Raw genomic sequence first — 17,484 nt, 5'->3', positions numbered from 1 at the left:
TGCCTATTTAAGTAAATAAAAATGGGCTCTGAAAGTTATTTTGGATTTGTGTTGTAACATAGGGAATTTTAATACATTATTAACAATAAAACATGTTATTCTCTATTTGAATAGCTTTTACGTAAATTCTTAATCTTGTATTGCTTTAACACTATACAGAACTGAAATGACTTCCTCATTTTTCACTCAGTTATTTAAATATCTACTCTGAACAGAGTTTGAATTATGAATTCACCTAGGAAGAACACAATAAATGGATTGCAATATGAATTAAATTGAAGTTATTATTCAAGCATAAAGAAATAAAGGAAAATCTAGAGAAATAAAATGATGTATTTCCAACATTTCACAATGCTTCCTCGGCATTCTTTATCAGTTCAGTGAAAGGCTATGGAAAAATAGGTAGCCTTCTACTTATGGTCACAATTAAGGACAAGGATTTCAGTTGCTAAGCAAGTCATTTGTTAAATGAATCATGGCCGATTTTATGGAATTTTTTTTGCGACAATTGTTAAGTGAATTCTTCCAGTTGTTAAGTCAGCCATGCGATGATTAAGCAAATCCAACTTCCTCTGCCAATTTTGCTTGTGGGAAACTGGCTGGGGAAGTTGCAAATAGTGAGCACATGACCCCGGGATGCAAATAGTTGCTAATAGTGATCACATGACCCTAGGATGTTGCAACTGTCATAAATACATGTTAGTTGGCAAGTGTCTGGATTTTGATCATGTGACTCTGGTAATGCTGCAACAATTGTAAGTGTGAGGATTGGTCTTAAGTTACTTTTTTCCAGTGATGTTGTAACTTTGAATGGTTGATAAACAGATGGTTATAAGTTGAGGACACCAATAGAATTGGACTAGATTCTCAACATTTTTTTGTTTGTTTTCATTCACTGCCTCAGCTTCAAATGCTGCAATATTTCCTGGGGCAGCAATCTTGCACTTTGAATTCTGAAGAGACCGATTGAAACCTTCTTTAGTTAGATTGAAATCGAATGGTACATGATAGAATATATATATTCTATCGTTTCTACAAGTGCATAGCTATAGTTCTAATAGACAGCAATTAAAAGTGGGGGAAAGTGAAATGAAGTACCCAGTATGTCAGCATGCCTTTGAGTGCATACCTTTATTTTCACTACATTAACAGGATTTTGTTTGTAAGGGGGAAAATCGTATGCAGAAGGATAGTACAGTATTGATCGCCTAATTCCAAGAGAGCTCAGCAGGTCTCTCATTTTCTTAATTGGAAGTCAGACCACAAACTCATGGGATCCACGATTGGCATGGGATTGGGATGGAACATTCCATGATGGACTGTGCTGCACGATCCTATCTAGAATGGATTGTGACTCTCCGCCTAACTCTTCTTTTCCTTATGTTTTAGGCTGGTGGTTTGTAAGTACATTGGATGAACAAGGATGGGTTCCCGCAACGTGCCTAGAGGTCCAGGACGGTGCCCCGGATGAATTTTCAATGCAGACTGAAGAAGGTGGGAGTAGATCAAGACACTTTCAGAATAGCCCCAAATTGTTTCATACTTTAGATTTTGGGGGGCCTTTGAGCCCACATAAAATATTCAGGATAATGTTCAGAGAGGAAATACACTAAATATTAAAGTGCCAAGAGAGTACTTTCAAGGGAGTCCCTATATGGGTTTTTTTGCCTATATCAAGTTCTCATGAAGATTGACATCATTTAGTTTGATATTTTTGGCAGAGGAGACTGGTTTGTTAGGGGCTCCTCCTTCATCAACTTTTGCATTCAAGTGCTTTTCCATTCAAAAGTTACATCAGCCTTTGACATAAAAAGCCCAGGCTCTATATAGGTAGTCCTTGACTTACGACCACAATTGAGCCCCAAATTTCTGTTGCAAAGTGAGACTTTTCTTGCCACAGTTGTTAAGTGAATCACTGCACTTGTTAAATTAGTAAGATGGTTGTTAAGCGAATCTGGCTTCCCCCATTGACTTTGCTTGCCAGAAGGTCACAAAAGGTGATCACATGACCCCGGGACACTGCAACCGTCATAAAAATGAGTCAGTTGCCAAGCACCTGAATTTTGATCATGTGACCATGGGGATGCTGTAACAGTTGTGTGAAAAACGGTCATAAGTCCACTTTTTTCAGAGATGTAAGTTTGAGCATTCATGAAACAAACTTGTAAGCCGAGGACTTAATGCCCATATGAATTCCAAACAACAAATAATGAAAAAACAGATGGACGGTTCATGCTTATCCCAGGGCATAGAATCTGAACAATAGTTGTAGTACTGGTTAACACTGAAAAACCCTATAAGCATCCTCTGTCCCATTGCTTTAAAACAGTTTATAATCTGTTTTGTGCAAAATACATTACATTAAGCATCTGCTAGGCCTTTTCCGGTTTGCCCACTTTGTTGATTCCTTGAACAGAAAGTTTTTAAATGGTGCTTTTGAAGACGATTTGTAAAGTAACCCATCTTTTCATGGGGAATGCACATGAACGTGCAACATGAACTGAGTGAAAACTTGTTTTAATGGACTGATATGGAGGAGCAGGGCGTGGGCCTGTTGTTGAGGAAAGTCCTTCATGAACAGGAGCTTTTTCTATTACGGAACAAAGGGGGAAAGTCCTAATAATGGAACTTAATTAAAGCAAAGCAAATGTTAGAAATTGCAGTGGAAATTTGATTTGCTGAGTGTAAGGTCAGTTGCACTGAGAATGGGTAAAAAAACCTAAAGTTTTCCTATGATTATTTTGTAAATGAAAAAAACAACAACCCTGAGATGCATTTTAGTGTACCCTTTTAAATCAAACCGCTCAAGTCTCTGCCGTACACCAGGAGGAAACAAGTCATATTTATATACTGTAAAAACTACTTTGTGTGTTGAACAGTCTCAACTGAGATGTATTAGGTAAATCATGGTTAAATCATTGCTTAGTGTGGTATGTGGATCATGTCATTGTTAACCTTATCATAGCATTAAATCTTCTTTTTAAAAAGGTAAACTTTCCCCTCCTTATATCCTGTTTTGTGCCTTTCCTGCTTCCCCCAACATGCTCAACTCAGTCTCATGGAGGTACTGGTCTCTTCCCAGACATGTTGGTCGCCGTCGGACTCTTGGGGACTTGTACGCCAGTGGATGGGGTCAAGGTGGATGTTGTGGAGATCTCTTTGTGCTTTCTTCTGTGCTTTGGACTACCTTTTTCTATGTTTGCATGTGCTGTCCAGTGTGGCCCATTGTTGCATGCAATGTATTTCTTATTGATATCCAGAGTGTCTATTTCCTTAATACGTTGCTTATTGTAACTGTTAAATCTGCTTACACTTGAGTATGCGTGTCCTCCTTTCCATTCCCTTGAAACTACTTGAGTCCCCAATTATGCAAATTTCTACTCTTGGGTAAATTGTGTTTTATTTGGTCCTAACCAGAGTTAAATGCATTTTTATCTTCTCTTTTTTTTTTAATCCGCATGTTAAATGTAAAACTCCATCCACCACTTAATTACTGGGGCTGCAACACATATCATAGGGTCCTAAATAGCGTTCCTGTGAACTGGCAGGCAGAAAGTAAGGAATCGTATGCCATCCTGACATTTTAAATCACCTCTTTTACAGTCTATTGGCATTAGCCATATTAATTGTGGCTGATGGGAAGTGAGGCCAAAGCATCTGGATGGGAGTAATTTGCTCATAATCCCATGTTTCTCCTGGACATATAAATCTTGCAAATCCAAAATGCTTACTCTAAAATGGCAGTTGAAGTTCTATCCTAAAATACCCTGACCTATTACAGTATCATAAGTGGAAAAGTTTTGATAAAATATCAGACACTGCTACCAAAGGTTTATCTGTATTAAAATGATTTCCATTGAATTGATTCCAGTCTATACACTGGGCATATGTATAAATGGGAAAGCAATGTAGGTTGAGGAGCACTGAGCACAGATAGTACAGTCTTTTAGAGATATTAGCTGACATCATTTGGAAAGCTTATATACTCTGTGGGTGTTCAGTATAAGATCACCTTCCCTCTATTTTGTAAAGGAGTAGCCTTTTCCCATTGACATGATGTTCTTCTGCTTTAGCATAACTGGTGCATTTTCCCTTTTAGAGATAGTTTTACACTAAACAATCTCTGAACTGTGTTTGCAATTCTCTGAAAAACAATCCTTAGTATTTGCATAGAGGGCCATTTCAGATTCACTTCCTACAGAATAACCGAAGAATTGGGCATTAGTAGCTGATGGAGATAAAGGAAGTTTTTGCATTATTTGAAAGGTTTAATTGTGAGTTCTTCGGAAGAAGAACTAATTACTGGGAAAGCAACCTTAACATGGGCCAGCAATTACTGCAGCTATGTCAAGCCTACTTTCAGGATACCTTAGGGCAGTGGTGGCGAACCTATGGCATGGGTGCCAGAGGCGGCACTCAGAGCCCTCTCTGTTGGCACGTGCGCCACTGCCACCAGCAGCAGGTCCATCAGGCTGCCACTGCCGCCCAGAGCAGGAGCCTCACCCAGCAGAAAGGAAGCGAAGTGGCCAACTAGCAAGCTCGAGTAGAGGTGGTAGAGCAGAGGTCACCAACCATTGTCGATTGGTGGACTGAAAGAAAAGGGAGGGGGAAGCATTTTACATGCGCAAATGCGCACTCAGGGCTGCGAGCACGCACTCACTGCAAATGGGGCAGGGCTAGTGCCTGTGTGATACTCACTAGCCCTGCCCCGTTCTTGCGTGGTGCATCACCTTGTATCTGCACTCTGCAGTGCGGCGGCAGCCATTTTTGCACCTTGCAGCACAGTGGCCCATTTTTGCGCCCCTGGTTTTTGCGTACCAGAGGGGGCATCAGAGGCAACTCCTTGCCCCCCCCCAAGGGCACCACAATGCTGATGCGTCCCTGGCACTTTGTGATAAATAAGTGGGTTTTGGGTTGCAGTTTGGGCACTTGGTCTCTAAAAGGTTCGCCATCACTGCCTTAGGGAAATGGATGACATAATTGCATAGCATTTCAGCCTACAAGAGATATGTCTCTTATTCCGTTGTTCACATGAATAGTTCATTTGAATGAACTGTCATTGGTCCTGATCAAGATTGCTAAAATGACATCTGTATTAAAACATCTAGTACTTTGTCTCTGACACTTGGAATAAGTGAAAAAATAGATCATGTAGAACTACTTGATCATCGTCAAACAAAAAACATACCATCACATTGTTTTCTGGATTATCAGATTCCATAAATAACCATTTTTATGTGCCTGCTTCCATTAGAGGTTATTTGAAAGCCATTGTGGGGCTGCAGTAGGCTTGAGGAGTTTTATTATAAATTATGAAAATCTGTCTTTCAAAGGTGATGTTGAGCCTTTGGTGAGCTTTTATGTCAAAAGGACAGAATAAACCTTATTATTGTTGTTGTTGTTGTTGTTGTTGTTGTGCTAAATTATCTAAAATGTGTGGATTTTCAGATTAGTTCTGTTTTTTAGAAAAAATTGATGTCTTCCCAATTATTATTTATCTTTTTTTTCTCTTTCTCTCTCTTTCTCTCTTTTACTGCTATATTTCTCTTTGAATAGAGAAGTATATGGTGATCTACCCATATGCTGCCCGGGATCAAGATGAAATAAACCTGGACAAAGGAGCTACAGTGGAGGTGATCCAAAAAAATCTGGAGGGCTGGTGGAAAATCAGGTATATTTCCAGTCATGATTCAAAAGGCATTAATGGGAAGGAGAGACTTTAGGTCACAAGACCTGAGTTATTCCATTGTTTTTGCGGTTTTCATCAGTGAAGGGATAGGAGAATAACTTTCAAGTACAGACAGTCCTCAACTTACTATAGATCATTTAGTGAATGTTATAATGGCACTGAAAAAAGTGACTTATGATCGCTTTTCACACTTACGACCGTTGCAGCATCCCCATAGTCATGGGGTCAAAATTCGGACACTTGGCAACTGATTCATATTTAAGAAGGTTGCAGTGTCCTGGGGCCATGGGATCCCCTTTTGCAACCTTCTGACAAAATCAATGAGGAAGCCAGATTCACTTAACAACTGTGGTGAGGGAGATCATAAAAATGGGGCAAAATTCACTTTAAAACGTTTCACTTAGCAACAGAAACCTTGGGCTCAATTGTGTTCGTAGGTTACTTGCATAGAGATAGGCACTCCATAACATTTATTCTGCTTCAGAAAAATAAATAAATCTGGTTTTTGAAGAAAAGTAGTAGGTATGCAAAAAATTTTCAGTTTGGTCCTAGGTTTCCTTCAGCATTTTATAAAGGGAAATCCTCACAGAATTATGAAGAGATGGTCTGTTGCCTCAGCATAAATTGATTGTATTTGTAAAAAGAACAGTGGGTTGTGCTGAGAAGATGGGAGGGCTCAGATATTGTACTGTTCCCTCACCCCCCCCCCCAAAATTCAATGTACTCTGATGGAAAGCTTCAATATAGGCTTCCAGAGTGTGTTATTGGCTGAACCTTTGTCTAAGTCTTGTTATTACAAAAGATTTTTGATAGTTGATGATTAGTACCAATTAATCAGCTTGATATCTTCTCTAATCATGTTAGTTACTATGCTTGATGCTGGACCATCTTGCAAAGAGAGACCGATTCCCATGTGCTGGGAAAGTTTGTTGTGCCCCATCTGTTCACTTCTGATTATCACAATGTTGCATGTTACAAATTCTTCTGTGCTTTTGTCTTCACAACCTCTTGAGCTTCGTTATGTGAAACAGTGGGTAAAAAATTAAGCAGCTTTACTTACTGTTAAGAACTCGCAAGGTACCCAGTATTTTGGGAAAATGTGTGTCAGATATCTCTAAGGAAAATAAAAAAAAATAACATTCTGATTCAGATTATCATCTTAAAACTGAATTGGAACACCGATTTTGCTCTTGGGCATTGCTGTGGATGAGATTGCCCGTGTTGGGAATTTGTTGCCCATAGTAAAAAATTAGACTATTTCAGATTATTTCTATTTCTTTAGATATCAGGATCAGGAGGGCTGGGCCCCAGCATCTTACCTGAAAAGAGGGAGTGGAGACCTACTTACATCAAAACTGGGATCTGCAGCTTCAGCCCATTCACACCCGTTGGATATGGATGGACTTCCTCGACAGCAAAACTCCCCAGGTCGAGACAAGGATGGACCGAGTAATCAAAGAGATGGAAGATATGATGGTCGCCCCTTGCCCAATGTGGACCTTCAACGAAGTAAGTTGGGGACAACGAAGAAAGGGTTCAATGCTTTCTGAAGAAAATTGGTCAGTCAGGTAAAAGCAAGAAATCTCTATGGCTCTAGAATTGGGTTATCCATTTTTTTCTTTGAACTGAGGGTTCCATTTTGCTTTTGACTGGCCTTCAGGAGTTCTTGCAGTCCAGTGATAATTAAGTCAGAACAAATAGTAAATTTTGATCTAATTTTAAATTCACGCCAGCTTAAATTGGACTAGTTAATCTAATTACACTCGAAGTAGTCAATACATTTTCCATCCTGGCATGGTTTTCTTGATAGGATAAAGTTAAGGCTAGTGTGGATTTTAAGAATCTTTACATTGGAAGTTGCATATTGAGAATACGGAACAGATATTTTATTGATAACTCAAAGCGGCAAGATACCTAATCCTTCCTCCTCCTCCTCTTTTCCCCCACAACAATCATCCTGTGTGATGGGATGTGGCGAGAAAAAAAACGAGTGGCCCAAAATTACTATTTACTGTTCTCCTTTATTATTTTATTTTCCCTTACAGCATTTACTTTGCTAAAAAGTTATTTAATAAAAATGATTCAAATGAACAAATGAATTTTTCATCCTCTTATGGTAAAAATTTCATTTGATGATACTGTTTGGTATTATTTTCTGAATAATAATTTTCTGTTGTATGGGTGATCCTCGGGCTACAACAGCAATTCGAACTGGGAACTCCATGGGGGTCATAAAGTGCAATGGTCTGTGATTGCATGGCTTAGCAATGGCAATTTCAGCGGTCCTGACGTCCATTGTTAAACAAGGACCATGTGGGTCATTAAGCAAGGACCTCACATGAACATGACTTTTGACTCCCTGCCAGCTTCCCCAGGACTAGCTATAGAGTATTAAGGCTTCTTATTTTAAGGTTCTGGACTCCAGTTGTGTCTCTTTAATGCAGTGTTTCTCAACCTTGACAATTTTAAGGCGTGTGGACTTCAACTCCCAGAATTCCACAGCCAGCATTGCTGGCTGTGGAATTCTGGGAGTTGAAGTCCACACGCCTTAAAATTGTCAAGGTTGAGAAACACTGCTTTAATGCTAAATCCTCACCTTTCCCAACTTTTTGCTCCTCTGACGTAGAATTGGTTGGGCCATAGATAACAAATCTGTGGGATGGCTGAATGTTAACTCTAACAGATTGACCAGGCTAAGAAACTAATGCCATATAGCTTAGGACTACTTTTATTGCAACCATATCTTGCAAGTCTAACTGTGTCTCCCCGTGCCCCACTGCTCCCTTCATGTGAACAAGGGAGGGGCTCATTCTTTCCTTGGCTGAGGCTCAAGCCCTGCTTATCTGACCATTGCCTTGGTGGTAGCTTTTCCTCCCATCCTTCAAGGCCACCTCCTCAAACATTTGTAATGGATGTCTGGGTATTACATGTTTCCATCAAGGGATACAAGCATTCCATTGTTCCTAGATTATCTATGAAGGAAAACCTCATCTGCTTTCTTTCTCCCTTCCTTCTCCCCTTCCCTACCCACCCGGCCTCTGTGGAACTCAGTGGAATGCTTAGGGCATCTGATCCAAGATCTTCAATCAATCAATCAATCAGAATAGAGCTGGAAGGGACCTTGGAGGTCTTCTAGTCCAACCCCCTGTTCAAGCAGGAGACTCTATTCCATTTCAGGCAAATGGCTGTCCAAGTCTCTTCTTAAAATCTTCCAGGGATGTACTAAAACCCGGGTGAGATGAATCACCACTGAGATTAAAATGAATGAAGGGAGCTGCCTGGGTGTGCTGCTCATGGGGAAAAGCAGACGGAAAAGCTATAGACGTACTTTCTTGGACTGGAGTAATGGGGTGTTGTTCACAAATGTTTTCTGAAGCACACGTTGATATCTTTGAAGCACATTTAAATACCTGTTTTGACAGAGTCACCAAAGATGAGACAAAGACCCCCTCCGCGTCGAGATCTCTCAATAGTAAGTGTTGTTTCCTGATGCATTTAAGCAGCCTGACAACAACTTATCAGATGAAATGAAAGATGTTGGGACGATAAAAGAGATACAGGTCTTGCTACCTCTTTTATGTCAGCATAAATCGCCATGTCCAAAGCATTGTTATAGATATGTCAATTAAGGAGGAAATTGGCAAAAAATTGCTTTCTCCTTCGAACATATAAGGAGTAAATAAGGTTCAACATGGCATTAGCTTTGTTCCCAAGGCAATTAACTGAATGGGATGCAATCACAGTTTTTACTTGTGTGGCTTGGATAGCTGTCATAGCAAGAAGTCTGTTTCTGGAATTTATACCTGCAATCAAACTGATTTTTCCAACATTGAATAACTTTGCCGTATACAATTAATGCATCTTTAAACTTTAAAACCACAGACCTCACTTTTATTTCTACTTAGCTTTGCTTCTGAGCACCACCCAAAAAGCTGATTTTCTATAAACGCACGACTTTGATTTCAGAGTTGGAACTGACCGCAGAAACATTTCATCTCTTGTTCTGCAGAGACCATGCTGAAAAATGCGTTAGGGGCTTGTCATCTCCTTGGGCTCACTTGCTTTGTGACCCTGCAGATCCTGCAGATGGAGGCTGGAATGCCTCATGTGTAAAGAATTGCTTTTTGTGTATGGAAGATGACTAACGCATGTTTTTAATATTCTTGTAATAGAAACGGTGTGTCAATCTGCCAAAGCCTCCAGTGCCCCCACAGGTGGAGGAAGAGTATTACACCATTGCTGATTTCCAGACCATCATCCCTGATGGGATCAGCTTCCAGGCAGGACTGAAAGTAGAGGTGAGACTAAGTCTTGTCAGGCCCGTCTCCATAATCCTTGGCTTTTTCCACAGAGCTCCCTTTAAAACTCACTTTAAAAGAAAAGCCTTTTACAATGGAATAGAGGTAATCCTTCAGTTATGACAGTTCACTTAGTGACCGTTCAAAGATACATCACTCTCCCTCCCCCCAGTACTTATAACACAGTCCCAAGGTTACAAATGTTGCATCACCACGGCAGTAATTCGCTCTCAGGAATGACCGCAAAGGCACTGCAATATTCACCCTGCCTATTCCCCTTCCTCTCCCCTCCAGATTTCCACAGGCACAGATCTAGCAATAGCAATAGCACTTAGACTTATATACTGCTTCCCAGTGCTTTACAGCCCTCTCTAAGCAGTTTACAGAGTCAGCCTATGGCCCCCGACAATCTGGCTCCTCATTTTACCGACCTTGGAAGGATGGAAGGCTGCGAGCTGTCTCCTCTCCAGCCTCTTTGCTGCAGTTTCTTTGCCTGCTTGGGTGCTTCCGTGCGTTTGCAGAGAATTCGCCACTAATCTCACATGGTCTCACGCTACTTCAGGCCTCCATTCTCTGCAGATGGAGGCCTGAACTAGATCTGCGCCAAAAGGCTTTGCAAACAGATGGGAGACTTCAGTGTTTCAGGCCTTCCATCTATTTGCTGTTTCCTTGCCAAAGCCTGCATGGGTGAGAGAGCCTGTGTCCCTGCAGGCTCCGGTCATCTTTGCAAAAAGCTTTTGCTGCCTAGAACGGAGGCCAGGGCGCCATGCATGCGCCTCCCAGCCTCCATTCTTTGCACCAACTGGAGCCTGCATGGACGTAATCTCTCACCCCTGCAAGCTTCAGCAAGCCTTTGCTCAAGGCTTTTGTGGCAAGAACAGAGGCTGGGAGCAGCATGCACGTCCCTCCTGGTCTCCGTTCTTCATGTCAAAAGCTTTTCGCTGGCACACAGGCAAAGAAACCGCAGCAGAGAGGCTGGAGAGGACATGCCTCACTTGATCATCGAGATCTTCAAAAGTTAAGTGAGTCTCCACAGACCCAGTGCCTGTGGAGACCCGGTGGGGGCAGGAGGGGGGGGGAAGCCTGAAATATCTCAGTGGCTGGGATGAGGCTTTTGGGTGGTCGGAAGCAGTAGCCCCCCCCCCCAGGTTCTTCCCCACCCTGAAATACCTCATGTGCACTTAACGACCTGATCATTCAATTAGCAAATGCATTGGGTAAAGCATTCCCATTAACGAATTCCTCGGGTTATGAATGTGATTGGCAGGCTGTGTTACATTCGTAAGTCAAGCACTACCTGTAGTGTTGTCAGCTTCTAATAAGCTCTGTATTTTTATTTTAATCATAGTTTTCTAATGAAGTTTTTCTTTGTTGCAACTGTTTCCATCTCAACTACCTGAGTCAGAAATATATTGCAGGAAACAAGATGCTGCTTCCCTTCATTTAAGTTTGATAAGAATAGAAGCTGTTTGAACAAATCAAACTGGGAAAGGTTTACCTACAGAATGTGCTACTAAGACTCTACTTAGACCCGTGCCCTTATGTGACTTTATAAATACAAGAGGACTATCCTCTTGTAGCTGTGGGGAAAGGTGTATTACAAGAAAGGTGTATTACAAATTTTCTGTGCTTCCATTACACATATTTTTAACTTGAGAAAGTGGAGATCTTATCTTTATCTGCCATTCATGCACTCTTAAATTATAGGACAATGTCCTCCCTTTAAAATAGTCCTGGTTTTAAAATTCAGAAATGTTTTGCCTATTTTCCGGTATCCAGGCAATGCACATTTACAGATGGCTCAATACTGACCTCTAGTGACTATTTGTTTTCTTGTCATATCAAAGATTCACGCAGAAGTCAGCTGCCACCACTTTTTTGGATTCCCTGCCCATGCTTAGATACGTAATCATTCAGGAAAACCGCTCATTTCATGATCAGTAGCATAAATCATCTGGAAATGCTTGCTTCTCTCTTGGGCTTGCATCATTAGAACTTTGGTCATGCCCTGTGTTGTACAAAAGCTGGATGTGCTCCTCCGAACCTTAAGGTGTCCAGATGGATTCAGTAGCAACCATTCTATCAAGCAGCATTTAAAGGTGCACACAGAAGAAATATGCAAATTTTGTCAACTACTTAATTTAAATTTTAGATGATGATAACTGCTAACATCGTGTCTTTATTAAATAATTATTATATATGCTGCAGGGAGTAAAATGACACCAAATTTGAGAATCTAATCGTTTATTATCCTGGGTCAGTGCTGTAGAGTTAGAATCAATGAAATGGAAAGCACTCAACTGTTTAGGATGTGATTTTTGCTTGTTTGTTTTTGTTCAGTTCCTGAGTTGTGTCCGACTCTTCGTCACCTCATGGACCGTAGCACTCCAGGCCCCCTATCCTCCATTGTCTCCCTGAGTCTCCCCAAACTCATGCCCATTGCTTCAATGACTACGTAACCATCTCATCTTCTGCCATCCCTTTCTCCTTTTGTCTTCAATCTTTCCCAACATCAGGGTCTTTCCCAGTGAGTCCTCTTTTCTGATCTGAGGGGCAAAGTATTTCAGCTTTAGTTTCAGTATCTGTCCTTCCAAAGAACAGTCAATGTTGATTTCCTTTAGGACTGACTGATTTGGTCACACTACGCATTCATTTTCAGACTATAGATTTATCACCGTAAACCACCTTGATAACAGATTATGGTGATGAATCTGTAGGCTGAAAATAGATGGCTATTATATTCTGTTATACGGAACATGAAATGGGAAAAGGACCAGTTAAACTCTTAATGCTAAACTTAAATCTCACAAATTTTAGATAATGCAGTTGTTGTAAAGCTCTAAAGTATGGTGGCTTTATTTCCTTTTCCAGGTAATTGAGAAGAACCTAAGTGGTTGGTGGTATATTCAAATTGAAGAGAAGGAAGGCTGGGCGCCGGCTACTTTTATTGACAAATACAAGAAAACTAGCAATGCGAGTAGACCTAATTTCTTGGCACCGTTACCAAACGAAATAGCACAGCTACGGCTTGGTGACAGCACGGCAGAGAACAACTCTAACGGAGACCCTGCTGGGCCATCTCGACCTCTGCCTGAAGCACCCCCTAATGGTGTTGAATATGGAATCAAATGGAAAGGAAAGGAGACGTCCCAGGATGCTTTGCCTGAGAACAGTGATGCTTCTCTGTGTGTTGGGTATGAGGAAATAGGCGATCGGGATACGGAAGAGAAACCCAGTCTTCCTCCAAGGAAGGAATCCATAATTAAATCAGAAGAGGAGTTAATGGAAAGGCAAAGGTTGGAGCAGCGGCCACCTCCAAAGCCTCCTGGCATGATTTTACCTGGAATTCCTCCAAAGCAGACCGTCCCTCCAAGGGACAACAAGAAGCCAGAGCTTAAAACAGAGAAGGGCAAATTGTTCCAGTTGAAAAATGAAATGGGCCTTGAGTGTGGTCATAAGGTTTCTCCAAAAGAAATAAAGAAGCCCAATCTCCGGCCCATAGTCAAGCCAATGAAACCAAAGATTGAGCCCCCGGAAGATAAGCCTGAGGCAGCTACCCCAAACCTTTTTCTGAAATCAAAACCTCAGATCAAACCGAAGCCAGCACCTGCCCCTAGGACAGATCCTCCTCAGTCAGAGAATAAACTAGACCTTTGCAACCTGAGGAGCAAACTCAAGCCTGCAAAGGCTCAAGAGAGGCTGTCAGAGCAGGACCCTGGGGTTAATGAGAGTGCCTTCAGTAACAGTGGACTTCCAGCAGAACCTTCTGTCAAATCTCAGGAAAAGCCAAATGTGGAGATTAGACCTCCCTCTAGACCTGACAGCCAAATCTTTAAGGAGGCTCCTTTCCCCAAAGTTCCTGTGGGTTCATCAAAGCCAGGTGAAAATGAACCCAAGAGCAGCTTTCCGGTACCCAGGGAACCCCCTCAACGTCCAGTAGTACCTCCCAGAAGGCCTCCACCTCCTAAGAAATCTAGTGTGCCAGCACCCCTGGCTTCATTTGCCCCCCCTGCAGAACATAAAGTCGCCCAGAAGGAAGTGCCTGAAGTTCGAGCTGTCCCAGTGTCCAGTAGGCCAATATTAGTTCCACCAAAAGCCAAAGCCTTCCTACCGTGTCCTGGCCAAGAGGAGACCAAAACAAAAAGCAGCTCAGGCCAAAAGTCATTGCCCAAGTCTGTGGAGAAGGAAAGAGCATCCATTCCAATTGCCAGCCTGGATGTCCCCAAAGAAGCCCTCTATGTGGCTGTGGCAGATTTTGAAGGAGATGAAGAAACTAGCAGTTTTAAAGAAGGGACTGTATTTGAAGTCCGTGAGAAGAATAGCAGTGGCTGGTGGTTTTGCAAAGTCCTCGCAGCAGGGCCGTGTTGGGAAGGCTGGATTCCTTCCAATTATCTCCGAAAAAAGCCATAGTCCTGTTGTTGCTTTTGCATTACAACAGCTCAACAGTCCCTGTTTTAGTATTACGATATTTAATTAGCGTATTTATAGTTCTTCGTAAGGCCCAACTCTATTAGAAACAGCGAAAAGCAAAGTATCTGGGATACCAAACATTCCAATTTGGGTATGTCTCCGAAATGAATTGCAAGAGGAAACATGCCATTATGTAGTATTATACCTAGGCTACTCTTCCTTCTGTAGGTAAGTCATTTCTTGAACAATGTTCACAGAAAAAAGGAAAAAGGGAAGACGAGCCACTTTTCTTTTTCAGCGTCATGTGCCATTTAACGTCACTAAATATAATCATGGGCTAAGAAGCTTCATGGCAAGGAGAACATATAGGTAATACGATTCCATAATAGGTACTTAAGTGCAAAGAGCTATCCCGGTTGTTATTGTTCATTATTTTAGTCTTCTGTCTCTGTATTTTCCTCTGATGTGAACAATGCATCTGCCGTAGCTCCCTTTTATATGACAGCTAGTGTTTTTATGTAAGCACCATGTTTGAAGACTTGCTAATGAAGTTCAGTGTACTCTCTCTGCAATGCAGATCTCTGTCTCACTTGGATTTTTCAGTATCTTAATCGCGTTTCAGTATACGTCGAGGGCATGACATACAGGTTATCCATGTCCATATGGTTGGTGCTGCATCTTTGAGACTTGCACTATCAAACTTTTATCTACATCTGCAATGAAGTCTTCTGACCCTTCTAACTTTTGTTCCATCTTTTCTAAATATAGAAGGTAACAGATTGGGAGCCTTCCAGGCTAAGACTCAGTTTTTCTAGTCTTTAACAAAGTTGAACTAAAAGAAATTTACGAAGGATTTACCTCGGCCCTGTTATCTCTTCCCCATACATTTTACAGTGAGAGCTTTTTCAGAAAGCTAAATTGGCAATGTCTTTTGAAACATGACAAACAGCCTAAAAGAACGGCACACTCCTAAAAGCTATGTGGATTGTTTGAATTATCTTAGGCAAAAACCTGTTTAAATTCTGGCCAGCTAGTGACAGATTATAGCATTTTTGGTGATGTGAAGTGGATCTAAAAACGCATGATGTCAAGAGCCATTTAATAAGATGTATTTCAATTTTGGAGCTACAGCCAAGATGCAGAAGATTCATAAATATGAAGATATCCATGTGGAACTTGTTCTTCAAAACTATGCAGGGGCCACTTTTTTCCTACTCATTATTTCTGTATACTTAAATGGACAAGCATGATGAAAATAAGTGTGTGCTTGCCTTTGATTTATTTTTTTTAATTTCATATAGCTGAATAGCTGAAGTGAGAACATGCCAAAAAGTGTTAGCTTCTCATTTATAGCCATGCAGGTTTTAAAGCAATTGATGATAAAGAGATTTTAACTACATCACTTTTAGTAATTTACAAGTTCCATTACAATGTGGTTTGAGAGTGTAGGTGAGAATCTGGTATGTAGAAATTAACCATACAATTTGTGTTGAAAAGATTTTAACAGGAAAGAAAAAAAAATACTAGTTTCAAAAGGCAATACAACATTTGTGTTACGGGAATTTGCCTAGTAAGCTCCCATGAGCTGAATCTCATTAATTTGCTGAAATTGAATCCAGCTCTAAAATTCGCCTGTAAAAAACAGTTGTTTGAGTTTAAGTGGCTGCATTTTTTTCAAAGGCAGATAAGTCTGACTTAGACAGATTCAGGATGTTAATGATAGGAGTATGATTCATCTGTCCATTGACTAGACATGAGATCAACATAGGTCATTCTGAGGGAGATCCTGCTACATAAAAGTAGAAATCCTACTATTTGTTTGTCGTGATTGACTTTCTAATTTTACCATCAGTCTCCTACTACTGTTAAGCAGTGGTTGAACCATTTGCTATTTTGTAACTTTTGTTCAATACCTAATTATACATTGGTTGCCTTCTTGGCACTATTCAGTACATGTGATCTAGCAACATTACAATATTCATTTCAGAATCTTTGCCTGCATAATTAAATAATTGGTATTAAAATATATGTTTTTTGTACAGTATTATTTATCCATCTCTAATCCTAGCCCTTTCCTTTGCCCTATTCCTAAAAATGAAGACATTACTAGAGTAAAAAGGAGTAAAAAGCATTTCTGGTATTTCTTGTTGCTTCCATATTTCTTTCTTGAAAAACTTCTCAGAAAAACGGACTGAAGGATCAGGATAGTCTGGGTTAATAAAGCACTCTGATCGAAAGGAAGCCATTACATTACACATTTGTGCCTCACTTTTTGTATTACTTGGGATAGAAGAAATTATGAAGAGTTGACTTGCTGGGATATGAGAAGAGTTGTTGAGCTAACATTTGCCTCAACGCTTTTGTTGCCTTATACCAAAAAGTATATCATTCTGAAAAGGATAACCAGATGCCATAACATGAAACCTGCTCCGTTTACTTTCCAAGTTCACTGACCACATCTCTGTTGGACTAAAGAATATTCTTGTATTCCAGTTACCTAGCCTTCTAATTGGGATGTTCTTCAATGGTCTTAGACTCATCCATGTCTTTAAAAGCCTGTTTTAATGTTTAATGTTACGTATCAATCTGTATCAATCTGTACGTTAATTGGGTGGGATTTGTGGGAAGGGGATTTTTGACAACGGTAGACGTAGCCTATGTAAAATTCATGTATACTTCCAGCATTAAAGGCTAGGTGATTGTGTTTTGTGTGTGTGTTTTTTTAAGATAAAAGAAATAAAAAAAATAGGCTTGACTGGTTTCAAGCAGAACTGATACAATGCCTTTTTTATTATTCTTCCATGTATATTTCTTGGCAAATATTTGTTGTGCGTGTGAGTGTGTGTGTAAACATTGTATGTTATATCAACAAGCCATAATTAGATAGGATGTAATGCTATTTGTCATGCACATGATTTGCAGAGTTTCTAGAGGGTCCATGATTACATTTTCAGGGATGAAGTGGTGCTCTTCAAGTGCTTTGTTAAAAAAAAAATGACAATCTGAAATGGCTGCTGTAAAGAAGCCACAGCATTCGAGCCTCCATGAAGACAATTGTGATTGGGCCCTTCTTAAAAACTAAAAGAA

The 17,484-nt window shown here is 40.6% G+C and overlaps 1 protein-coding gene across 4 annotated transcripts in view; it reads left to right on the top strand.

Moving 5' to 3' along the window:
• SH3PXD2B (SH3 and PX domains 2B) overlaps positions 1-17,172 on the top strand; it is a 145,096-nt gene extending 127,924 nt beyond the window's left edge. For all 4 annotated transcript variants that reach the window (XM_039352236.1, XM_039352228.1, XM_039352249.1 and 1 more), the window contains 6 exons: positions 1,390-1,494; positions 5,557-5,671; positions 6,972-7,198; positions 9,112-9,161; positions 9,862-9,987; positions 12,859-17,172. In XM_039352236.1, the coding sequence (XP_039208170.1) occupies positions 1,390-1,494; positions 5,557-5,671; positions 6,972-7,198; positions 9,112-9,161; positions 9,862-9,987; positions 12,859-14,397 (2,162 nt within the window). In that variant the 3' untranslated portion in view covers positions 14,398-17,172. The remainder of the gene's footprint in view (positions 1-1,389; positions 1,495-5,556; positions 5,672-6,971; positions 7,199-9,111; positions 9,162-9,861; positions 9,988-12,858) is intronic.
• The last annotated feature ends 312 nt before the right edge of the window (positions 17,173-17,484 follow it).

This window comes from Crotalus tigris, unplaced genomic scaffold (assembly GCF_016545835.1).
Source record: "Crotalus tigris isolate CLP2741 ecotype Arizona unplaced genomic scaffold, ASM1654583v1 scf7180000017568.12009008, whole genome shotgun sequence".
Classification (NCBI taxonomy): domain Eukaryota; kingdom Metazoa; phylum Chordata; class Lepidosauria; order Squamata; family Viperidae; genus Crotalus; species Crotalus tigris.
The sequence above is the reverse complement of the archived record's forward strand: the minus strand, read 5'-3'. Positions and strand labels throughout refer to the sequence as shown.